This window comes from Bos grunniens, chromosome 4 (assembly GCF_055505025.1).
Source record: "Bos grunniens cultivar Pamir isolate PY7600 chromosome 4, Bosgru_T2T1.0, whole genome shotgun sequence".
NCBI classification, from domain to species: Eukaryota; Metazoa; Chordata; class Mammalia; order Artiodactyla; family Bovidae; genus Bos; species Bos grunniens.
This window is the reverse complement of record NC_141168.1, coordinates 84,834,359-84,861,357: the sequence shown is the minus strand read 5'-3', so window position 1 is coordinate 84,861,357 and position 26,999 is coordinate 84,834,359. Positions and strand designations below refer to the sequence as shown.

Here is a 26,999-nt window from a genome sequence, read left to right as displayed (position 1 = left end):
CACCATGTCAGTCTACTTCTGGAGGAATTATGAAAGGTGTAACTGGGGATGTTTAGAACTGTAGGTAGAAGAAATTTAACAAGCAAGCATGTAAGGATAAAAAAATGAAAATTATAATACTGGCTTATACATACAAGTTATAACATTACTTTAAAATTATTGTTAGTGTTTTAATTGCAGAACTAAACCAAATGGGAAAGTATTGACTGGGTCAAAGTCTTGGGAACTTTTGAATTTCTGGTAGTAGCTGGTAGATCAGCTGTGGCAAAATTCAGGTTTCTATTGCAGATAACTGTCTTCAGAGACCCAGCCCTTTTCTGGGCTAGCAGCGCCTACAATGAGCATGTGCAGACTTATCTTGTAATATTCACCTAAGAAAGACTTGATAGTCATCAGTTATTGAACTCAGTTTGCTAAAGATAAATTTTAAAATGTTAGTGACTTTCACATTTAATTACATTAAAATTGTTATTTCTTTTTAACATAGTTGGGTCAATTATCATGAAATTAAAATCTGATATGAAGAATGAGTTTAAATTAAAATCTGATATGAAGAATGAGTTTCTAAATTCTGCATATGACTCCTAGTTCCTTTCACACACTGCCTTTTTTTTTATTTTTTAACTTTACAATATTGTATTGGTTTTGCCATATATCAACATGAATCCGCCACAGGTATACACGTGTTCCCCATCCTGAACCCTCCACCCTCCTCCCTCCCTGTACCATCCCTCTGAGTCGCCCCAGTGCACCAGCCCCAAGCATCCAGTATTGTTCATCGAACCTGGACTGGTGACTCATTTCATATATGATATTATACATGTTTCAATGCCATTCTCCCAAATCATCCCACCCTCTCCCACAGAGTCCAAAAGACTGTTCTATACATCATTGTTCTTTTGCTGCCTCGTATACAGAGTTATTGTTACCATCTTTCTAAATTCCATATATATGCGTTAGTATACTGTATTGGTGTTTTTCTTTCTGGCTTACTTCACTCTGTATAATAGGCTCCAGTTTCATCCACCTCATTAGAACTGATTCAAATGTATTATTTTTAATGGCTGCACAATACTCCATTGTGTGTATGTACCACAGCTTTCTTATCCATTCATCTGCTGATGGACATCTAGGTTGCTTCCATGTCCTGGCTATGTGTTGCGATGAACATTGGGGTACACGTGTCTCTTTCAATTCTGGTTTCCTCAGGACACACTGCTTATTTTTATTCCCAGATAGTGTTATGTTTATGAAGTTAGTTATTTAAACTTTTCTCACTATGCAGGTGGATGCCTTACATTGTTAGAAATGTTTACTTCCCTTAGGCATTTCATTAAATAGTGAGGAAATAAACAAATTGTGTTAATGTGTTTAGCACATGCTTTTGCTTTTTAAAAAAGTCATTTAACTTGTCTTAAGTGTTTTGATCTCAAAAGTACCTACATTCCTAGAGAATTTATGTGAATACGAAGTTCAGGGTCACATTTTTCCTGCCATATGCTGTTTTTCAAAGAAGTTTCCTTTTAGATATTGATGCCTGCATGCTAAGTCGCTTTGGTTGTGTGCGACTCTTTGCAACTCTATGGACTATAGCCCTCCAGGCTCCTCAGTCCATGAGATTCTCTAGAGAAGAATACTGGAGTGAGTTGCCATTCCTTAATCCAGGGGGTTTTCCCCACCCAGGGATGGAACCCACATCTCTTACATCTCCTGCATTGGCAGGCAGGTTCTTTACCACTAGCGCCACCTGGAGAACCCATCCTTACTACAAGTGCTGCTTAAGTAAGCATAGGAGAATGTAAGATAGCTCCATTGCTTTGAAAGACAAGGTATTTGAAGTGCACGATTATTTCAGCTGATACAGAGACCATTGGGCCAATAAATAAATTAGTTTGTTTATATAAAATTTATGTATTTTCATTGAAAGGTCAATTTTTTAAAGGTTTAGATCCATTTATTGTCCATGTAGCAGAAATAGTAGATCAGTATTATAAAGTCTGAGAAATCTTTATTGGGCATATAACTCAGTATCTAAGTGAATAAGTAAATGTGTACTTTAGGAAAGAAAGCTAAAACTTTCTATTATTTATCAAAATATCAGTCAGTTTTTTATGCTAATAATATTCTTAAAAGTAATAAAATCGAGGAACCATTCAATAATAAACACATGGATAACTATTTTTAATTTCAAGAAAATATAATTGTTTTGCCTTCTTAATTACAGTAATTTCTACTCTGCTTTATTCAATATTTCATTAATTTAAGAATCTCCTTTTAAACTGCAGGGGGCACATATCAGAATATTTGAGGTGTGGATATTAAGTTTTAAATGACATTCAGTTTAAATAATTTACATTTATATTTTGAATACAAAATGCAGACATTTGACAAAATATCCTAGAATTCTCATAAAGTATATCAGAATTCCAAAAGGTAACGAATAGGATTATCTTGGTCATAAAAAGATGCATGGATCAGAATGCTCTCTGGAAAATGAGAATATGGAAAGGAAAATCTTAAGCCTTTGAATTGAGGATTAATCACATTTAAAGACAAACTGACTATGATTATGCTTTGATACTTTTTCTGACCCTACAAATTGATAACCATTAGTACTTTGAGTAGCCAGTTAATATGAGATTTAAGGCTAAGAAAGAAGACTAGCAAAGCCATTTAGTCATATTTTATTAATTTTTTCTGTGTTTATTATTTGAACAGTTTGGGCCTTGGAGGCACTTGATTTCTTTAGAACTTCTTACAGTGTAAGCATGGTTTTGCTGTTACTGTCATGTTCAAGAAAAAATGTAACCCTCAATATTAAATCTAACAGGTTACACGTGTATGTTCTGAAATCTCACTATTCTATTATTTTTTTATTGAGTTGGATTCAACTGGGGTAAGATCCTAGAGGATTTAATCAGGCTTTAAGTGCAAGGCTATATAAGGCATGCAAACTCAAGTAACATGTAACAGTCGTTCTTTGTTGAGCACAGATTTATTCAACAATATACTTTCAGTGTAGTTTAGAAATAGAAACATTATGTTTAAACCACTGCAAACTATAAGTGGAACTACTATAATTTATTCTTACTGACTTTAGCATGTAAGTTTCCTTTTTCATTATTTCTCAAAAATCAGGTAATCTGTCATACTCCCCAGAATATATGAATTGATGAGGAATTCATGACATCTGAAGGCAGTTCTTTTTGTTTAGTTGCTCAGTCATGTCCAACTTTTTGCCACCCCACTGTCCATGGAATTTCCCAGGCAAGATTACTGGAGTGGGTTGCCATTTCCTCCTCCAGGGGATCTTCATGACCCAGGAATCAAACCCAGGTCTCCTGCATTGCAGGCAGATTCTTTACCATCTGAGCCACCAGGGACACCCATGAAGAATAAATAGCTATTTATAAATTAAGAAATCAAGGATTCTTTTCCTCCTTTCCCAAACCTACACACACACACACACACACACACCTGAAAAAGAATCCTAAGTTCAGGATTTTCAGGTATGAAGACTTATATTGTATTTTAATTCTTTCTTTCTTCTTTTTTTTAATTATTAAAGTGCTTCTTTTATAAAGTAGGGTGAATAATACTTTCTCTATCATAGGAGATTGAGAATTAAATATAACTAATTTTTTTAAAAAAAGACTTATATTGTATTTTAATTCTTATCCTAAGTATAGAATCTAGTTTTTCACCATAATTATACATTCTTACCTCAGTGACTTTTGGAACAAATAGATATAAATAAGACAAATTAATGAAGTTCAAATGTGAAATTTTATATCCCTTGCTCCTCAAATTATATCTTTGACAATTTACCATCCATCTAATAAGTTCTGGACTCTGTATTCCTTTGGGAAATGGCATAAGGCCTTCTTGAGTGTGAGATTATGTATTTGAATCTCTGATTTAGTGGAACAGTGTGTAAAACTCTCTCGTAATCAGAACACTCCCTATTGGCTTCACATCTGAAGATCCCCAAGAGTGCTGTTTGTCCCAGTGCACATCTGGAACAGATTATGTGCAGTTAATTGGCTCCAGGTCGAGCTTGTTACAGACAGTAGCGCGCAGTATAACCTGTGCAATTCACCAAATCCACCACTTTAGGTTAAATCACACCTACTTCTGTAATTCTTCCCAGATGCGGGACACACACTCTTGTAGGTACAAAACACACACACACACATACACTAACATACACTGGAAGATAGCAAAGTATCAATAGATTAGTGGAGAGGTTGTTGGCAATACATTTAACTCATAAGTGATCTCAATTAAAAGTTTAACTGTTGAATTTAAAGGATGGTTGGGAGGAGAAACAAAGAATTAGGAACAGCAGATTATAGACAGTGACTGTTTTATAGGAGAAACATATATAAAGTTTTAAAAAACGTTTCAGGAGGTTCAGAATTTTTGATTTATTTTGTCCGTCACCCTTAACAAATGTTTCAGCACGTGTGGGCACTTACTGGAATGCCACAGTAGCAAGGAAAGCAGTGCTTTGATTTTTAACGTATTTAACAATATTAATGAGTTAGGTAACAGGGAACAGTATGGCTACTGTTCATTGAAAACCAAAACATCAATCTTCTTAACATAGTGTTGGAGGCACAGGGCATGTCTTAGCGATTAATGACCAGTTGGAGGAGTAGATATCTCAATACATAGCTAAGGGCCATTAACCCCAACTGGTCATTAATTCACAGGAAATGTCCTGTACTGAGGTCATTATTGCTAATAAAATGCACACACAGAAAGTTTCCTCTCTTTTGCCTGTGTACATAAACATGCATTCGCACTACATGCAGTTACATGTCATAAAAGAGTAGTATTACACATGTCCAGAAGCGCAGGAAAACTAAACCTAATGAGAAATGTAATGAACTTAAACTCTTTGTTGTTGTTGTTTAGTCACTAAGTTGTGTTCAACTCTTTCCTGACCCCATGGACTGTAGCCTCCAGGCTCCTCTGTCCATGGGATTTCCCAGGCAAGAATACTAGAGTGGGTTGCCATTTCATTCTCCAGGGGATCTTCCCCACTCAGGGATCAAACCTGTGCCTCCTGCTTTGGTAGTCAGGTTCTTTACCACTGAACCACCAGGGAAGCCCTGGTTTAATCCCGACATTCAACTAACCTTTCACTCTTTTTGGAGACTATGCGTAGGTGGAAGTATGCATGTTTGTATGTAAAATTCTGAAAGAGATGGGAACACCAGACCGCCTGACCTGCCTCTTGAGAAACCTATATGCAGGTCAGGAAGCAACAGTTAGAACTGGACATGGAACAACAGACTGGTTCCAAATAGGAAAAGGAGTACGTCAAGGCTGTATATTGTCACCCTACTTATTTAACTCATATGCAGAGTACATAATGAGAAACGCTAGGCTGGAAGAAGCACAAGCTGGAATCAAGATGGCCGGGAGAAATAGCAATAACCTCAGATATGCAGATATGCAGATATAACACCACCCTAATGGCAGAAAGTGAAGAGAAACTAAAAAGCCTCTTGATGAAAGTGAAAGAGGAGAGTGAAAAAGTTGGTTTAAAGCTCAACATTCAGAAAACGAAGATCATGGCATCCGGTCCCACCACTTCATGGGAAATAGATGGGGAAACAGTGGAAACAGTATCACACTTTATTTTGGGGGGCTCCAAAATCAATGCAGATGGTGATTGCATGAAATTAAAAGACGCTTACTCCTTGGAAGGAAAGTTATGACCAACCTAGATAGCATATTCAAAAGCAGAGACATTACTTTGCCAACTAAGGTCCATCTAGTCAAGGCTATGGTTTTTCCAGTGGTCATATATGGTTGTGAGAGTATGACTGTGAAGAAAGCTGAGCGCCGAAGAATGCTTTTTAACTGTGGTGTCTGAGAAGACTCTTGAGGGTCCCTTGGACTGCAAGGAGATCCAACCAGTCCATTCTAAAGATCAGTCCTGGGTGTTCTTTGAAAGGAGTGATGCTAAATCTGAAACTCCAATATTTTTGTCACCTCATGCAAAGAGTTGACTCATTGGAAAAGACTCTGATGCTGGGAGGGATTGGGGGCAGGAGGAGAAGAGAACGACAGAGGATGAGATGGCTGGATGGCATCACTGACTCGATGGACGTGAGTCTGAGTGAACTCCGGGAGTTGGTGATGGACAGGGAGGCCTGGCATGCTGCAATTCATGGGGTCGCAAAAGAGTCGGACACAACTGAGCAACTGAACTGAATTGAACTGATGGCAAAGCTGTGGATCTGCTGTGATCAGATACCCATGTTCTGCTAACACGACAATGTTGGGAAAATTGGAAATAACAGGCAAGTGGGATCAAAAAAGCACTGATGAAAATGGATGATAACAGCACTCATGGTCTAAGACCAAAGGCAGTGTGGAATAACTGCATCATTTGAGTTCTACTATATTAGATACCAGAACAGGCATGAGGCACATTTAAGTGTTAGGCTGAATTCCTCTTTGGTTTCCTCTCTCCTTCACCCACTGAATCATGTTATCTCCATTACCTGTTTTATTTTTATCATGCTTCCAGCTTTTTTGGAACCCTTCACTAGGTATCATTGTCATCTGGAACTGTCTCTCCTTTTTTTTTTTCCTCTCCTTTTTTATTCTCTTTCTCTGTGAAACTAGCTTTGTCTTACTTAAACCTATATTAAACTCCTTTGATTGTCTTCCATAGCATCATATCAATATCTTGATATTAGCAATTATTTCTTGAGAGTTTATTATTTGTATCTAATCAACTGCTCCTTTTAAAAAAGACTCTTATCTTTCTTCTCACCTTAATAAATGTTTGGAGATGAGTTATGGTGTTAGTGACCAGAAGTATATATATAATATATATTCTTAAGTGTATATTCCTTAAAAATATTTCATTTGCAAAAAAACACATTTTTAAGGAGAATCTATAACACAAAGAATGTATCTGTGTTTTACAGGCATAAATGTAAAATTAAAAAAGTGAAGAAATAAATTTTTTTAAGACACCAAGTAATTGAAAACTCACATAATTTAAAACTAATTCTTATAAATTTTTCTGTAGATCAATTAAGTGACTGTTTTGTGCCAACAGTGTATGTGTTGTCCTAATAGTTTTTATATAATACAAAACTTTAGTCTTTTAGAGTTTGCTTTAAAAATGTTATTTACTGAGGGACTTCATTAGTGTTTTATTCTAAAATATATATTTTTACTTAAATTATTAAAGCTAGAATTTTCATTAAGGGCTGCTGATAATATAGATCTTTTACATCACACTGAAATTTCTGTTTTCTCTTAAATTATATCATTCAGTTCAGTTTAGTTGCTCAGTCATGTCTGACTCTTTGTAGCCCCTTGGACTGCAGCCCACTAGGCTTACCTGTCCATCACCAACTCCTGGAGGTTGCTCAAACTCATGTCCACTGATGACATTGAACCATCTTATTCTCTGTCATCACTTTCTCCTCCTGCCTTCAATCTTTCCCAGGATTGGGGTCTTTTCTAATGAGTCAGTTCTTCACCAGGTGGCCAAAGTATTGGAGCTTCTGCGTCAGCATCAGTCCTTCCAATGAATATTCAGGGCTCATTTCCTTTAGGATTGACTGGTTTGATCTCCCTGCAGTCCAAGGGAATCTTAAGAGTCTTCTCCAACACCACACTTCAAAAGCATCAATTCTTTGGTGCTCAACTTTCTTTATGGTCCAACTCTCACATCCATGCATGACTACTGGAAAAACCATATCTTTGACTAGATGCACCTTTGTTGGCAAAATAATGTCTCTGCTTTTTAATATGCTGTCTAGGTTGGTCATAAATTTTCTTCCAAGTCTTTTAATTTCACAGCTGCAGTCACCATCTGCAGTGATTTTGGAGCCCAAGAAAATAAATCTCTCACTGTTCCTGTTGTTTCCCCATCTATTTACCATGCAGTGATGGGACCAGATGCCATTTTATTTTCTGAATGTTGACCTTTAAGCCAGTTTTTTCACTCTCCTCGTTCAGTTTCATTAATATGCTCTTTAGTTCCTCTTCACTGTCTGCCATAAAGGTGGTGTCATCTGCATATCTGAGGTTATTATATTTCTCCCGGCAATCTTGATTCTAGCTTGTGTTTCATCCAGCCTGGCATGTCCCATGGGGTACTCTGCATATAAGTTAAATAAGCAGGGTGACATTATACAGCCTTGACATACTCCTTTCCCAATTTGGAACCAGTCCGTTGTTCCATGTCTGGTTCCAACTGTTGCTTCTTGACCTGCATACAGATTTCACAGGAGGCAGGTAAGGTGGCCTGGTGTTCCCATCTCTTGAAGAATATTCCACAGTTTTTTAAATCCACATAGCCGAAGGCTTTGGTGTAGTCAGTACAGCAGAAATAGATGTTTTTCTGGAATTTCTTGCTTTTTCTATGATCCAACAGATGTTGGCAATTAGATCTCTGAAATCATCACAAAATGTCAAGCAAATGTGAAGAAAATATGTGTGGCATATTTGGTACATTATTCTTAAATGAGTATCTAAATCAACTTGATTCTTTTCATTTGTAGTAATCTTCTAAATCAAAGAATTAAATATGCACAGATTACAGAAAGATAGAATAGTTTGGTACTTCCTAGATAATTAAAGTAAGTGAGAAAACATACTGTAGTAAGCATTCGTGTTGAACACTTCATGAATAAACAACATACAATCTGTAATGTATTCTTGAATATTTGTCTTATGTATAAAATTAATACATATATAATTTGTTTTATTTCACCTTCTGAGACTGATTTTGACTTCTGAGATTTAAGATAAATTTAAGGAATCTTGATTCAAAGTCATTCTAATAAAAGCATTTTAAAAAAGAGTTGATCTTCCGTAAGAAAAATACTCTTAATAGACTTTCTCTTAAAATTAACCCTATAGGCATACAATATTTATTTTGATATTAAATAATTAGATAATTACTAAAGGATAATACTTTTTCATTATGGCTTAACTGTCACTAAAGGAAGTGTAGAAATTATTGATACTTGAAGCAGGTACCACATCTGGAATCCTTCCCAGAAGCAGGCAAAGCAATATCGTTCCTATGAGTTATGTCTTAGAAAATATCGAGGAGAGGGAAGACTTTTGAAGAGTTGAAAATAACTTGATTGTGACATAATGAAAAGCACATAAAATACTTTGGGGCTAAGGAAGCTGATTCTATCTAAAGTCTGGAACAAAAGTTTTAATTCATCTCTTATTTGCCCTATGACCTTGAGAGAATTATCAAAATGTGTACTTCAGTTTCCTCATCTGTAAAATAAGGAAAATATATAATTACCTGTCTTTCTTGGATGTCACTAGCATTGATAAAAAATAAATGGAGGCATGTTAAAATTTTTAAGAGTATATTTGATCAAAAATCAATCTGAATTGTGTGATACCAAACTGGAAGTATCAACCACTAATACCAAAGAAGCTGAAGTTGAAAGGTTCTGTGAAGTGCTAAAAGACCTTCTAGAACTAACAACATAAAAAAGATGTCCTTTTCAACAAGGGGAGTGGAATTCAAAAGTGGAAAGTGAAGAGATAACTGGAGTAACAGACAAGTTTGTCTTGGAGTACAAAATGAAGCAGGGCATAGGCTAACAGAGTTTTGCCAAGGGAATGCACTGATCTTAGCAAACACTCTCTACCAACAGCACAAGAGATGACTCTACACATGGACATCACCAGATGGTCAATACCAAAATCAGATTGTTATATTCTTTGCAGCCAAAGATAGAGAAGCTCTATACAGTTAGCAAAAACAAGACCAGAATCTGACTGTGGCTCAGACATGAACTCTTTATTGCAAAACTCAGACTTTAATTGAAGAAAGTAGGGAAAACCACCAGACCATTCAGGCATGACCTAAATCAAATCCCTCACGACTGTACAGTGGAAGTGAGAAATAGATTCAAGGGACTAGATCTGATAGAGTGCCTGAAGAACTATGGATGAAGGTTTGTAACATCATACAGGAGGCCATGATCAAGACCATTCCCAAGAAGAAGAAATGTGAAAGGCAAAATGGCTGTCTGAGGAGGCCTTACAAATAGCTGAGAATAGAAGAGATGTAAAAGGCAAAGAAGAAAAGGAAAGCCATACCCATTTGATGCAGAGTTCCAAAGAATAGCAAGGAGAGATAAGAAAGTCTTCCTCAGTGAACAATGCAAAGAAATAGAGGAAAACAATAGAATGGGAAAGACTAGAGATCTCTTCAAGAAAATTCGAGATACCAAGGGAACTTTTCATGCAAAGATGGACACAATAAAGGACAGAAATGGTACAGACCTAACAGAAGCAGCAGATATTAAGAAGAGGTGGTTAAGAATTCACAGAAGTTCTTCATAACCCAGATAATGATGATGGTGTGATCACCAACCTAGAGCCAGACATCCTGGAGTCTGAAGTCAAGTGGGCATTAGGAAGCATCACTATGAACAAAGCTATTGGATGTGATGGAATTCTGGCTGAACTATTTCAAATCCTAAAAGATGATGCTGTTAAAGTGCTGCGCTCAATATGCTAGCAAATTTGGAAGCAACTGTTTCAACGGACTGGTTCCAAATTGGGAAAGGAGTATGTCAAGGCTGTATATTGTCACCCTGCTTATTTAACTTATAAGCATGGTACATCATGCTAAATGCTGGCTGGATGAAACACAAGCTGGAATCAAGATTGCTGGGAGAAATATCAATAACTTCAGATATGCAGATGACACCACCTTTAGGCAGAAAGTGAAAAGGAACTAAAGAGTCTCTTAATGAAGGTGAAAGAAGAGAGTGAAAATGCTGGCTTAAAAATCAACATTCAAGAAACTAAGATCATGGCATCTGGTCCCATCACTGGATGGCAAATAGATGGGGAAACAATGGAAACAGTGAGAGACTTTTATTTTCTTGGGCTCCAAAATCACTGCAGATGGTGACTGCAGCCATGAAATGAAAATATGCTTGCTTCTTGGAAGAAAAGCTATGACACACCTAGACAGCATATTAAAAAGCAGAGATGTCAATTTGCCAACAGACATCCATCTAGTCAAAGCTATGGTTTTTCCAATAGTCATGTATGAATATGAGAGTTGGACCATAAAGAAAGTTGAGCACCAAAGAATTGATGCTTTTGAAGTGTGGTGTTGGAGAAGACTCTTGAGATTCCCTTGGACTGCAGGGAGATCAACCAGTCAATCCTAAAGGAAATGAGCCCTGAATATTCATTGGAAGGACTGATGCTGATGCTGAAGCTCCAATACTTTGGCCACCTGGTGAAGAACTGACTCATTAGAAAAGACCCCCATGCTGGGAAAGATTGAAGGCCTGACAGAGGATGAGATGGTTCGATGGCATCAGCAACTCAATGAATATAAAAGCTCTGGCATTTGGTGATGGAGATGGAAGCCTGGCATGCTGCAGTTCATGGGGTGGCAAAGAGTCTGACACAACTGAGCAACTAAACTGAACTGAAACTGAAAGCGGTTAGGAGCACTCCACTAATAGATGGATATTAGGGGAAAGACTTACCTAAAGAAATTTTCCAAAACAGGAAGATTATTTGATTGTCTATACCTTAAAGCCTAGTTAACTGATGGATTGTTCTTAGTGTTCTAAGTTTGTACTTTTGAGGCATTTACAGGCTTAGGCTTTGTTCAATTAGATAGGCTATCATGGCATTAGAGAAACCTCAGTCTAATGACATACTTGTTTAATTTATCAGCATTAGGTCATTTAATTTATATAAACCAGCCTTTTTCTTCTCTTTTTTATTTTTTAAATTATGAAAGTAAGATAACACATTATAGGAGACTTGGAAAATACAGAACAAAGTTACATATAGTTCCACTATATATTACAATTATTTTTTAAGTAGATAAGTTAAGATTTTTAGTTGGAGTTTCAATATCAAACTCACAAAAATTAATAGAATGAATATACAGAAAAGTAGAAGTATGTAGTAGACGTGAAAAGCACCATGAACCAATTCAACATAATTAAGAATTATACAATTTTCACAAAATGGTAGGATACAAATTTTGTCCAAGTTCCCATAGAGTATAAACTAGGAGACACTGTAACATATCTAAGAACATAAAGTAAGGTGCAACATTTTCATGGTTTAAAGGTACTGAAATCACATAGAGTCTGTTCTCTTATTACTGTGGAATTATGTTAGAAATCAGTATCAAAAGATATTTGAAAATTACCCACATATTTTCAACTGCAATGTGACATTTACCAAGGAGATATTTGACTTAGCCATTTAAAGCCTCACTAAAGTTAGAAGACTGAAAAAAACACAGAGGGTGATTGTAGAGAAGAAAGCATTTAAATGAGAATTTAATATCAAAATGAGAGAGTAATATCAAAGATATTTTAAAAGCCCCATTTATTTGGAAATTAAATGTCTACTTTTAAATGATGGATATGTTTGAAAAGCCATAACAAGGAAAATTAGAAAATAGTGTAACAGAGTAAAAATGAAAAGGGAATTTAGTAGAATTTGTTGCATACAGCTGAACCTGCTCAATGCAATTAAATAAATATGGGTTCTTGAATAAGGTAAAAAAACAATGACCATAGGATAAGATTTTCACACCACTTTTCAAAAAGTACCTGGTTCATGTAAATACTCAATGAATATTATTTATAATTATTATTACAAGGCTTCGTTGGAAATATGTGAGTTTTGATTTATTCCATGTCTTAACAAAGACAACCAAGGCAGCTTGATTGTGGCAACCTACTTAATAACTATGTCCTATTATAAATTTTTTTCTTCTACAGTATTTTATATTCAGTGCCACCCTGTGTGGAGTAATATAGGTTGCAGGTAAGATTGCCTTGGCCCAGGTCTAAAATCTGTACTGGTGGCCCTGACCAGATCATGTTTAATTGTCCCAATTATAGGTAGACTTGGAAATATTTTTTGGTCAGAAACAAAAGAAATCTCTCAAAATGATAGCTTTTATTCAGTTTTACTTGAGGATCTTTTTCTTTGAGGATTGTATAAGGCAAGAGTAGGCTTCTACCAGTATTCTTTTCTGACCACGAATCCATCAAGATACAGAAAGAATTGGTTCCTCCTATATTTGCATAAAACAAGACAAACACTTTAGTAGAAGAAGAGATGCTAATTAACCTAAGTAGTTGAAGTTTTTGTTTTGCACTCATCTCCATGTCTGAATAAAGCCAGCCGTTTATTTATTACACTTTTATTACTCAGTTTTGATTCATTCCCCCTGCAACAATTTGTAAGAGCAGAACAAGAGAGGAGAAATTATTTTTTTAAAAAACATACATTCATAAAATTATAATTTACTAAGTATAGAGAAATCTGCAAATTGCTATATTAATAGTTTTTTTCTTCTTTTTAGATTCAATTAACACTGTTTGAAAGAGAACATTGTTTTCATCATGATTGTTACTAAAGATGAGAAACCAAAGTCCAGAAGCCACAATTTTCATCTTTTTCATGCCCTGATGACGATAAGCATGACCATGCTGTTTCTTCCAGTCATTAGAACTTCTAAGCAAAATATTCCACGACTCAAGCTAACCTACAAAGGTAAATGTGTCAGTGTTTTTCAGCATCTCTTCTTTTATTTAGAAACGCATGCTGAGTTCAGTGAAATGTTTGTAATCAGTTAATAATATTATTATTATAGAACACAAAGCCCAATTATATATTTTTCTTGGTGAAGAAAATAGATAAAAACTGTCCATGTATACTTTTCAGTTCATTATTTACAAGTATTAACTATTGATTAGCATAATTAGGAAATTTTTATCCTCAAGTTGCAGTCAGCTTGTATTAAAACAATCCCTACATATGGTCAGGCCACTCAAGATGGTTTTTCTCTTGCTGTCTGTAAGTCTTCTGCTCAACCGGTACCTGCTTCACCTACATCTGCCAGACTTTCCTACATGTTTGCTTGCTGCTGCTGCTGCTAAGTCACTTCAGTCGTGTCCGACTCTGTGCGACCCCATAGACGGCAGCCCACCAGGCTCCGCTGTCACTGGGACTCTCTCCAGGCAAAAACACTGGAGTGGGTTGCCATTTCCTTCTCCAATGCATGGAAGTGAAAAGTCAAAGTGAAGTAGCTTAGTTGTGTCAGACTCTTAGCGACCCCATGGGCTGCCGCCTACCACGCTCCTCCACCCATGGGATTTGCCAGGCAAGAGTACTGGAGAGGGGTGCCATTGCCTTCTCCACATGCTTGCTTAGGCTCCAGCTAATGATCAGCCCTGGTATTTCTTTGGAAGGAATGATGCTAAAGCTGAAACTCCAGTACTTTGGCCACCTCATGCGAAGAGTTGACTCATTGGAAAAGACTCTGATGCTGGGAGGGATTGGGGGCAGGAGGAGAAGGGGAGGAAGAGGATGAGATGGCTGGATGGCATCACTGACTCGATGGACGTGAGTCTGAGTGAACTCTGGGAGTTGGTGGTGGACAGGGAGGCCTGGGTGCTGCGATTCATGGGGTCGCAAAGAGTCGGACATGACTGAGCGACTGAACTGAACTGAACTGAATGATTGTTCTAACTTTTAGCCACCAAGATAACCTATCAAAGCGGAGGAAGGGGTTTCTGATTTCCCTGGTAACTGATGAGCCAACCTGCTGTCAATTCTTTCTATAAATGGTAACATTGCCCCGCCTCCCCGCCCCCCCCCCCACCCTCTAGCCCCCGGCCTCTGGGACTGAAGCCTGCTGCCATGTTCTGCTTTGGGGTCAGTCATAACCTCTGTGGGGTGTTGCTCTAAGATCTTGCTTCAGACATGTAAGCTCCCCTTCTGTTAAACCACTGATATTTCTGTCGCTGACCCTGGGCTCTTTCTTTGGTCTTGAAACTGGGCAAGTAGAGGCCTCCTAGGCCTGCAGTGAGCAACCTAACACCCTAAAAATAGAAAAATGTTAATTCCATACAGCTGCTACTAATTAGCTTATCCTTGGCATTTTTTAAAAACAGTAAGATATCTTCAAAATACTAACAAACTGAAATATCTTGACTATCTCAAGGATATACATATTTTATTGTTTAAGAAGTGTGAAAGGCTTAAAACAGAGATGAGAAAACATTTAAGAAGTGAAATCTGATCGCTTTTATATTAATTTAAACATTTAAAAGCAAAGTTTATATGTTAGTATTTAACCATCATGTTTATATGTAAGTGTAATATATAAATATATATATTGAAAGAGAGAGAGAGAGAGAGGATGTGCCAAGTTTCGTTGGTGAAGATTTTTTTTCCTGGTATCCCCTTGGCCTCTTTAATACCTTAACTAATGAGAGGAATATAGGGGATTCAGACTCCTTTATTCTGAACTTGGCAGGTAAAAATAATGCTGATAACTTTAAGATAACTTTTTATCTTAAAGATTAAAAGGTAATCTTTTAAAAGATAGTTTTTCAGCTCAAATTAAATATCAATAGTAAAAGCTAATTTGATGCTTAATGTAAGCATAAGTGGAATTATTTTATTACATCCATTACACATTTCATATGTTGGTATTTGTTTTGAATTTATATCTCATGAACAATGAGTTAAGCTAGCATCATTATCTTTGAGTTTTTACATTCTTCTCAAATTGCTAGAACGGGTAAAACTAACCTATGGTTTTAAAAAAAATCAAGATATTGCTTTTGCATGGTTGAGGGACGATCATATGGAAAGGAATGCGAGAGGAAACTTCCTTAAATTATGGAAATGTTTTCTGTCCTAATAGGGATATGGATACATAATACGGGCTTTTCACAACCCGTCATATTGCACGTGTCTGATTTGTTTGCCTGTTTTTAAGGCAAATGCCTCTACATTTACCTTAAGTTCCCTGATAGCTAAGTTGGTAAAGAATCCTCCTGCAATGCAGGAGATCCCGGTTCAATTCCTGGGTTGGGAGGATCTGCTGGAGAAGAGATTGGCTACCCACTCCGGTATCCTTGGGCTTACCTTGGGGCTCAGCTGGTAAAGAATCCACTTGCAAAGTGGGAGACCTGGGTTCGATCCCTGGGTTGGGAAGATCCCCTGGAGACAGGAAAGGTTACCTACTCCAGTATTCTAGCCTGGAGAATTCCATGGACTACAGTCCCTAGGGTTTCAAAGAATCAGACACGACTGAGCAACTTTCACTTCACTTCTTCATAGAACAGAAAACAAATAGTAAAAGTCAAACAGTTAAAAAAAAATAGAAAGTTTGAAAATAGATTGAAGGGAAAAAAAAGGAAATATTACTTGGTTTCTGTGATACAGTGAATAATGCCAGAGCATTGTATTGATGAATATAAACATGCAAAATAGACTTGGAAAGAAACTTTAATAATAGTTAATGATTACTCTCTGGGATTCCTCATGGGCAAAGCATTGGAATAAGGACTGTGTGTGAATTATGTTATCCTCATCACCACCCTCGGAGGTGGAGATTATTACCATCTTCCTATAAAGGAGGATACCGAGGTACTGAGAGATTAAGAAATTAAGGTCTCAGATTAGTTGGTGGCTCAATTCCTGAGTCAGCCCCATGCTGCAGGGAGCCTGTGTACCTATTCATATTTCTCACACCCTGGACAAGAGCTTTTCTTCCCTGGGGCACTTACCTACCTGACTGATTGTATGATTTCAGTTGTCAAAATCAAATGGGGTTGAAGAAAACCACAGTCTCCGTTTAAGATTACTCAGGGGCCAAAAGAGATTTACAGACTTCTGGGATTTCATCCCCTCTGATAGTCTTATAGGAAGCAAAGATTGTCATTGTGCTAATTTGTAGTCATAATCAAAATTTTATACAATTAATTGTAAAATGTTAACTCAAATGTGGTAACTTGATCATTTGAAAATAATGGATCAGGTTCTAAAAATTAAAAAGAATTAAAAACATTAATTTTAGGTAGCAGCTGCTAATTAGCTTATTCTTAATAAGAAAGTTTTGGGGAGCTGAATCTGCTTTTGTACTTGGAATACAAAGTACAAAAGTGTGTAAGAGTTTAAAATCTTGTTTTATTTATCTCTATATATATTCTATATATTCTCACTTCTCCCAGCACCTCAGTCAGTTCAGTTCAGTTCAGTCGCTCAGTCGTGTCCGACTCTTTGAGACCCCATGAATCGCAGCATGCCAGGCCTCCCTGTCCATCACCAACTCCTGAAGTTCACTGAGACTCACGTCCATCACGTCCATCGAGTCAGTGATGCCATCCAGCCATCTCATCCTCTGTCGTCCCTTTCTCCTCCTCTGTCGTCCCCTTCTCCTCCTGCCCCCAATCCCTCCCAGCATCAGAGTCTTTTCCAATGAGTCAACTCTTCGCATGAGGTGGCCAAAGTCCCAGCACCTAGTACTTATATAAAAGAACTGGTATAAATGTTGGATTCAATGCAATAAGAACTCTTCTTTTTATGGTTCTTATATTTAGTATACTTTTCAAATGTTATATTTTTAGGTACTTATTTACAAGTATGTTATCTGCATTTCAAAATCAGTAGCAAAGATTGAATGCAGTGAAGTAATTTTAAAAATCTCTGAACTCACCCATGTTACACACATACACTCCCTCTCCCCCGCACCTCCTTCCTCCACCACCCTCCAATAGCGCCCTGTGGCTGCTGTTAGTTATTCACTTCCAGGATATGAGGCTAGAAAATTCAGTCCAAATGAAAAGTTGATTGTAATTTTCAAAAATTATTCATTTTTATGAGCACAAAATCAGCTTTACTTTCCATAACTCAAGCTTCCTTATGTGCAGAGTGGACACACAGCCCATATCAGTCGAGTTAGCTACTTTGAACAGCTGCAAGATTATTTTACGGGATTTCTTAAAGGTCAACAGAAATATAATAACCATTTTATCTAAAGAATGCCCTTTGATAGACTTAGTTTTGAACCTCTGAATCCACAGGAGCTTGTTTGGTTCTTTTGTTGTGTAAAGAGATTCCCTCTCAGTTGAATATTTTGAATTCTTACACATTTATGCATGCTAAATCAGTTTCTAGAGTAGTAAGTAAGGAACCTGGAGATCAGGATGATCTGGGTTTCTGTATTTTGTGTTATAAGGATAAAATATACATACATATATGGCCTTACAAGGTGGGCTTCTCACAGTGACTTGTATACTTTATACTGCAGATGTAGTAGATATAATTTTTGAAAAATGACGAACTTCAATCTTGAAATTAGTATAAACATTTTGTATATTGTTCTCCTGATGAAGAAACTTATACAAGTTAAGGATATTCGTACCCAGGAATCTGTAGTATCTGCAGTGGTGTTTGGAAAACTCCTAAAGATGAGATAGGTAATACAGCTAAAGAGAGAATGTACAAAAGCTTTGGCAAAGGAAAAGCCGCTGTCTCCTTTGAATTTCTTTTCCAGATAGGAAGGCAAACAATAAACAGGTAAACAGACGAGTGAAGGTTACTTCAATCATGGGTTGTGCCATCCAGGATATAAGGCAAAAGACTGAATCCAGGATCCTAGTTGGACTTTATCATGGCTAAGTTTTAGGACACTATGAAGAACCTTGTTTTTGTACCCATTTTATAGATAAGAAACACGACATCAGAGCTTGAAGGCCTTGCCCTAAAGCGTGAAGCTGTTAAGTGAAAGAACTAAATTGTATGTTTCCATCTCTCTAGTTCAGGTCCATGTTCTTGCCACTCTATGCCCTTGAGAGAGAGATTGCATGTTCAGAAATAGAAATATCAAGATATATAAGAAGAAAACAAGGTTTCATTATTACATCTTTGGCAATACGCTCTTTTCAGTAACTACTGAGAGTACTAATTATTTTTTGCTCCTCCAAAACTTATGTGTTTCTGTAGAAAAAAAGCTTGATGTCACCTTTAAAAATTTCATCTGCTATTATATAAATAAACATTACTGTATTTGAAAGAATAGTAATTTTGTTGAATTTTCTGAGGAATGAATGGATGTCTGTATGTTTTTTATTATTTGCAAATAAATCTGTTTAATGTGAAATGTGGCATGTCTCAAGTAGAGATAACAATTTGAGGCATCTAACTTACTTGATTTGACTAGTCTAATATTGATTCTGTTCCTCTCGATTGAGTATAGCAATGAAGAAGGCAGATTCTGAAGCCAAACTGCTTAGGTCTATGAGATATTTGGATGTTTATTTTCTGTATTGCAGTTTTGTAAATGCATTAATGTATTTAATAAGGATAGTGTGAAGGTATCTTGATTCATGTAAAGCATGAAAAACAGTGTTTGACGTAGTAAGCATTTAGCTGTCAGTTATTTTTTGGAAATCATTATTATCTTGCTAGGTATTAATGGTTATTCCTAGACCACAGTTTTCCCTGTGTAAACAAGTTTGAAAAATATTATATAGTTTCCTCCTGGGGATTTACAGCATATATTAAAATCGCCTCTGTTTATTCTCAGAGATTTTCTACTAGAGTTAGTTTCTCTTAGTCCAGTACCACCCACAGACTGTGAATTTATTGAAGGTACTTTCCAGTATTTTTATCTTCATCATATTCTAGTAGTTAACAAGCCTTTGGATCATTATTGACCTTGATAAGAGGAGTGTCTTTGAGTGGTCAGTAACCTTCAGAGTGGGTTAAAAGGAATCATAAAATCATTCAGGAGCTCCTTTCAAAAGTGGACATTTTTGTTGTCAAATCAATGATTTGCTCTGAATTTATCTCCCCTTAAGTACATCGCAAACAAGCATAATCAATCTTATAGGAAAAATCCCCATATATATGTATATATATTTTTCCCCCAAGTGGAGCAAGTCATTGATACTTTAATTTCTAATAAACTCACTTGTTTTCCCAGACATATTTTCCCTAAACTGAGGCTGTGTGTGGGATTGGCTTTTGTCTGACATGTTTAAGGATCCTAAAGAAGAGAGTTAAAGGAACAACTATTAATACCTAGAAAGATAATAATGTTTCACAGAAAATAATAACTGATGGTATGGCTAAAAAGAGATGGAATGGGAGAAATAAGAAAAATGATTAAATCAGAGTTAATAGGAGGGAAGGAGGATCAGATTCTTTCACTGTTGCCATTGTTAAAACATTGGCTTTTAGTCTGAATGTTATGGGAGTCCCCTGTAGAATTTTGAACACAGAGGTGACAGGATCTGACTTTCGTTATTATAGGATCACTCTGGCTTCTGTATTGTGTGCAATAAAAAGGAGAGATCAGGAAACTAGGGAGCTAAGTCTGAGAGGATTGTAATAATCCAGGTGGGTTCTGTAAGTCAGACTCCTTCTGTGGAGATAGAAGAAGAAGGGAACGGTTTGTTGATGGATTGGAAGTGAATGAGGAGTTGGATGGTGTGGATGTGAAGTAAGAGAAAAGTCAAGCCTAACCCCATGGTGTGTGTTTGTTTTTTGATCTAAGGATGGAGTTGATATTAATTGAGATGGTGGAGATTGTGAAAGGCTGCTGTGTGGGAAGATCAAGTGGACATATTTGTTTGAGAAGTCTATTAGATATCTAAGTGAAATGCCAAGAAAGTATTTGAGTGTATAATTTCTGGAGTTTATGGGCAGTGTCAATTGGAGATATGAATTTGGCAGTTAGCATATATAAATTTTAATTCCTTAAGTCAGGGGATTAGAGAAAGAAGGAATGAGCATCAACATGAACTAAAAGAAGTACTCAGGTCGGGAGGAGCAAAATCAGAAGTTGTGGTGTAGAGGAAGTTATATGAAGAAAGTAAGAAGAGGACTCATCAGCAGTGCCCTGTTTAGCTCTGTCATAAAAGATAAGTAAAAACCAATATTAAATTTAACAACAAAAGTCTATTGTTGACCTTGATAAGAGTAGTATCTTCAAGAATGGGAGTCAGAACACAAGGATGCATTCTGGAGTGTGGGCTCAGGAAGTGGAGATAAGTGTAGATAATTCTTTCAAGGGGTTTTCCTATAATGGAGATGTAGCTGAAAGGACAATGAGATCAATAGACTGTCTTTTTTTTTTTTTATGAGTAAAACAGCAACATATTTTTGTGTTAATTGAAATAATCTAGGTGAGGAATAATTAATGATTCAGGAGCAATATGGGATAATCCATACCCTATTGAAGAAAATAATGATAAGACTCAATTTTTTTCCTCTAAAATCAGGCTCCTTTTAGAACATAAGTTAATAAAAGTGAATTATTTTGCATAATAAGCTATTACCTGATTCATTATCAGTGTCAACTGTTGTCTAGGTGGAAAGAGAGATTAAATAGATATGAAAATATATTCAGTTTGATATAATGACACAGGTTGTAAGTACTACATATGTTTAGAAAATTTATATGTAAGGATTTGGAAATAAAAAGATTAAATGATAACATCAGAGTCCCATAAGCAGATAATTAAAAAACTGATCTGTTTCCTGCATTTCAGTTCAATATCTGTATTACAACTTGCCTGTATCTAAAAAATTTATTTAGTAATAATTAAAATCTATTATCTGGAGTAGGAAATGACAGTCTACTCCAGTATTCTTGCCTGGGAAATCCCATAGACAGAGGAGCCTGGCAGGCTACAATCCAATGGGTCGCAAAGAGTCAGGCACTACTGAGCACACACACACACAAAATCTATTTAACAATATATGTGAAGCACTCTTCTAAATGTAATTGATCTGTAGAGGTTCACAGAGTGGTGGAAGTTACTAATATCACCATACAAGGGTATCATATAAAAAGTGTTCTGAAATTAAGAACATATGAGAATCACTGAAGTCTGCGCAGTCAGCAGCATCACCCCCCACCCCCAGCAGGGTGGGGGAAGGAGAGCTATATTATGAGACCTTTGATTGTGTCCTGGTTATGCATAAATATGGAAGGAACTTATAAGAGTATAACTTAAGTAAAGGCAAATTTTTCTGGTATTAAATCCAGTCAACCTGTTTTTTGGTTAAAATAGTTTTTTTTTTTTTTTCTTTTAAATAGTAGGTTTACTATCTATAAATTATTGAGGAGATAAAAGTTTTTATATGCAATTGCTTTTTGTATGACTTCAATAACCTAAAATTTGGCTCTAATTCCTTAGGTCTTATTAAGGACTTCTTACAGTGAGGGTCTTTCAATATATGTGTAAAATATAAATTTGTGGATATTTTAAAAATGAATGTCATTGGGTCTTTTTAACAAAATTTGATGAATGCCTCTCAAGAACTTGTAATATACCTTTTGCATTTTCCTAAGAGTCCTTTAAACATGCTATTTTAATCCTATTAATTCAAAAGAGGCATAAATTAAAACTAAAGTGCTTTTTACTTAGAAAGATACTCATAAAGAGGTTTATTTCACTAAAGCCCCAGTGAGCCAGACACAGTCTAGAAAATAAGACAAATATTTCAGTAATCCCAATGGAATGATGAAGTGGGGGAAGTGATAGAAGTGTACTCATTGATCTTAAAATATAAAATATAGCTGTAATGGGTGATAGGGCTTAGAATTAGAAGACCAAAATATGTTTTAACTCTCTCTTTGGCATGTACTGTTCTTATGCCATTAAAATAGTTGTTTGCTCTTTCCGAGTCTAGGTTTTCTCACCTGAAAATTATTGATAATCCTTCTGGTTCTCCTTAAGGATCAAATTAAATACTAGAGGAGAAGCTCCTTGGATGTAATAAAGCACAAAATGGATATTATGATAGGCTTCAGAGAGAAACTAAATATATTATTGAATTAATTGAAGTAAGGTGTGAAGAAAATTCAAGGCCTTTAAAAATATATTTAGGCATCGTCGATATAATTTCTTCTGCCACAAATAATAGGAAATTCACTTAAGTCAATAATAAATCATAACTTGTCTTTACATTTTCCTTCTAGGTTAATGGATATTAAATGGATTACTTCTCTTCTTTGTATGAGAAAACTGAGGGGGAAAAGTTTTATACGTCATTGGTTGAAACTAAGTAGGTCATTTATCACTGATAGCAATTAAGCTAGTTGTAAGTTAATCACATTGATCAAATCTGTTCATCCCTAACTTATTCTAACACTGTAGTATTGTACAGGAAAAATAATAATTTGGCTATTTTGTGTAAATTAACACACCATCATTTAAGGGTTTGAGAGAAACTCTAGTGTGGGGAAGAAAGAAAGAGTCCAGCACTTCGGAGCAATGGGCCCATGGTTTTCTTTAGAGTTTCTACTCCAACTGCAGTGTAAGGACCAGTAGTACCAGCATAAATGAGGAACTTGTTAGAAATGCAGAATCTTAGGGCCTCTCTCAGATGCCTCGGTGAGAAGCCATTATTTTAGCAAGAATCAGAGCTGATTTGAATGCATGTTAATTCTGAGCAGCACTGCTTTTTACAGTGCTCTATTTCTGAAACCACCCCCTGACACACACACACACAAACAGGAATACTTGGATGTCACAACAGGAATCTCTCATGATTACAGAGCATTAGAGCCACAGTGGGGTCTCCAAATGGCACATTAACCTCTCTGAATTATTAATAAGCTTGCAATAAATTCTGATTTAAATGGAAGGTAGAAAAATCAACACAAACAAGAATCACTCCTTTGAAAAAATCAGTTACATGTTTATTAGACTTCTTATGTGAAAAAAGAGGTGATGAATTGCAGTGATGGTTTAGACTTATTTTTATCTGCAAGGGCTTCTATTCTTTTTAAAGGATGAAATGACTGCAAAAAGATTGATGCCATAGTATTATGGTAAATAAATCAAAACACTTAAAAGAACTTCAGAGGAGATTGGGTGTGAAATTGAACTTGGAAAATTGGAAGCAATTTAGTTTATTGAATTTAACTCTTTGTTGGCATTAGATAATTTGATCATAAAATTCTAACAATTCTAATTAGGGGAAAAAACAGAATAGATAAATTTATATGGATTGGAGAGGGATTGGCGAGGGATGGGAGCAGAGAACAAGGTTGTTTAGGAACCTGTTACAGCAGTTTTGAGAAGTAGTATGGCTGTTTGCCTAGCTGACAATAGGAATAAATGTTTGAGGAAGAAGAATGAAAGATTTTCATGAGAAAATCTATACATAAGGCTTTAAATTTACCTGGATGTTGATGTGAAGGAAATGCAATAGACTTAGAGGTACTAATTATTTAAATAGGGGAATAAAAAAGTAAGGGAATAAGGCAGAAGAACTAAAAATGATTCTGCTATCCTGAGCCTGAGAGCTCAATCATGTCATTAAAGTCATTATAATTGGTAGGATGAGGTGGCTGAGGGGAAAATGACAATATCAAGCTAGCTATTGGAAATTCTGAACTTTGACTTGGGAGATGCAGTGGGGTTTTAGGTGTCTGTTTTGAAATCATCAGTAGAGAACTAACACTTTATGAGAAAACGGTTTATGGGAAACTGTAAATGGAAAAGCTTATTTCATTGTTTATGCCCTACTGCCTGAATTAAGGGGGCTTACCAGGTAGCGCTAGTGGTAAAGAGCCTGCCTGCCAATACAGGAGACATAAAAGACACAAGTTTGATCCCTGGGTTGGGAAGATCCCCTGAAGTAGGAAATGGCAACTCACTCCAGTATTCTTGCCTGGAGCATCCCATAGACCTAGGAGCCTACATAGGCAGGATACAGTCCATAGGGATGCAAAGAGTCAGACACGACTGAAGTGACTTAGCATGCACGCACACTTAAATTAAGGAGGCCATTATTCTATGACTGTATTTTGAATCTCCCTCTTGCAAGTCCATAAGCATATTCTGATTCAAATTCCATGCACATCTCTATAGAATTATCTTCCTTAGGTAAGAGAGAGAACCCTTTCTGGACGAATCCTAGAGAAAAGTTCCATGGATAACTGACATCTGTTTGTTCTAAACGAAAAACCAAATGGACATTTTCCTGAATCAGTGGAAATTAATTTTCAAATCAGGTGTCATGCTGAACGCCCAGCATAATAAATGAAAAACATAAAAAGACATATTCAGGCCAATCATTTTAAATTTTATAATAGCAGAGTGTGGAGGGAAAAAGAAAGAAAAAAAAAAAACAGAAGACATTCAAAACCTTGGGGCACTGATGGCATGAGACTTCTAAACTGTAACTTTGGATATATGGAAAATTTCAAAAATTTAAGTCACAGACACTTCTGGAGATGTGCTCACCAAAATAAGAAAATAAATCAAAAAATAAAGACATGAGATCCAGGAAAGATGGGAGTCATACTAGGAGAGAAGTTGAAAAAAGTCTGAGAAAGTATTACTCAAGCCAGAGAACAGACAGTTCAGATTGGAGCAGGAGGAAGAAAGAGCCTAGGAGTGGATTTTCCTGGAGAGAAACAAAAACAGATGACAATTTCATTTGAAAATTTTATGGACACAGTTTTCAGAAGGTGTGGAAAGTTTTGACCATGATCTTAATGAAGTCAAAGCAAATGTCACAATTGAGAAATTAACAAAACCAACATATTGTTCAAGAAAGTAAGGATCATTAAAGAACAGTTTTTCTAAGTAGGGAAGATATTTACCTTGTACTAGTAATGGAATGATTAAATATAGCTTTCATAAAAATGGATATTCTATAATGTTAGGGACTTGGTTGGAGGGAAAGAGTTGGCATAAGAAATCTAAAATTCTCAGTTTCTGTAAACAATAATTCAATAGAAATGTCTGAGTGAAAAGATAGTAGTAACATATATATTATTTGTAAATATGAAAATAAATAGAAAATAAACTAGTAAATATGTCAATAGATTCTAGATTGGAAGTGGACAGAGAATTGGAGATGACAAATCGGCTTATATATGCCTCCTAACATTACTTTTATATGTGTGTGTGTGTATATATATATGTGTATATATATATATGCTTAACTTTGATTAATGTAATTTAAAAATATTATTGTAAAATATTATAAGTTAGTCTCATAACCCTGCTACCCTGCTCTGTAAATTAACTTGTATGCATCTTTGCTTGAGGAATTATTTGCTCTTGTCATATTTGTCTTGCTATTTGGAATCAATAATAAGTGATGTATTATAAAATAAAATGTATTGACATTTTTGAGTTTTTTAAAATTAAATTCACATTCTAAATTGAAAACAAATTTATGCTCACTTGTGACATGGTGTTTTGATTTTAAGTATTCCTTGAAATTTAAGAAGGAAGACATTCTCAATACCTTAAAGTGAATTAAGAAAATAATTGTCAAAGTAGAATGTATCTTTCCTAGAATTATCCTGTCAAGTATTTCTGAGGCAGTTTATTCTGTCATTGCATTGTTCTTCTGGAAATGTATCAGTTATTTATAATGTTAGACTTTTTTATAGGTCAGTAGCAAAATTTATTATGGCCAAGCTTTTGAGAATTTAAAACTATTCATTCTTACTCAAAGAATTTAAAAGGGATCCATAATCATAAATTATGAATCTCACATGTGATGGATCATAAAAGAAAGGCATCTATTGTTGAAAGCTGGCCAAATAAGAATAAACCTATGATTTAAAAGAACGGATGTACATGAAAATGTGATGGTGTAAAATTACCACACTCCTATTCCACATCTTGTCCTGGAAAGAATGTAGCTCTGATGATATAATAGACTTTACTTGTTCCTAGTGTATGTTTCCCTATGTGGTGTCACCTGATTTATTATTGATATAGATAATGATCTGTCTGAGACCTAATGAACAGAACAGTTTCCAACATTCCATTGCAGATGAGCAAATAAGAATTTGATTTCTTTTTCTTTCTGATTTGAACTTGCATTATTTTGCAAGGGAGAGTTAGACTTTTCATCTAGGAAAATAGAACAGTAATATATTCTTATAATTTAGTCTTTTTGTCAGGATTTTAAGTTTGAATATATATATTTTGAGCAGTTAGCTATGGAGACTTAAGCTTCATACATAGAGAATAAGCGGTATGTTTAATAGGTGAAGGTGAGCTATCTTGGTCATCAAAATCTTTTCATGTAGTCTCAGGCCTCAGAAAACCAATTGAAAGTCAGGTGGGGCCAATTTAAGATGAGCTCTCTTTCCAAAGGTTAAATCAAAGAAAGAATTCTTGCCTTGCCTTGGACCA

General features: G+C 35.8%; 1 protein-coding gene across 3 annotated transcripts in view; it reads left to right on the top strand.

Annotated features, from left to right (window-relative positions):
- Nucleotides 1-26,999, top strand: part of SEMA3D (semaphorin 3D) — a 228,905-nt gene that overhangs the window by 74,176 nt on the left and 127,730 nt on the right. For 2 of the 3 annotated variants that reach the window (XM_086397191.1, XM_086397190.1), the window contains one exon: nt 13,382-13,572. In XM_086397191.1, coding sequence (XP_086253317.1) covers nt 13,422-13,572 — 151 coding nt within the window. In that variant the 5' untranslated portion in view covers nt 13,382-13,421. Of the gene's footprint in view, nt 1-13,381; nt 13,573-14,672; nt 14,787-26,999 lie in introns of those variants that run through there. The other variant, XM_086397192.1, reaches the window with a different exon arrangement.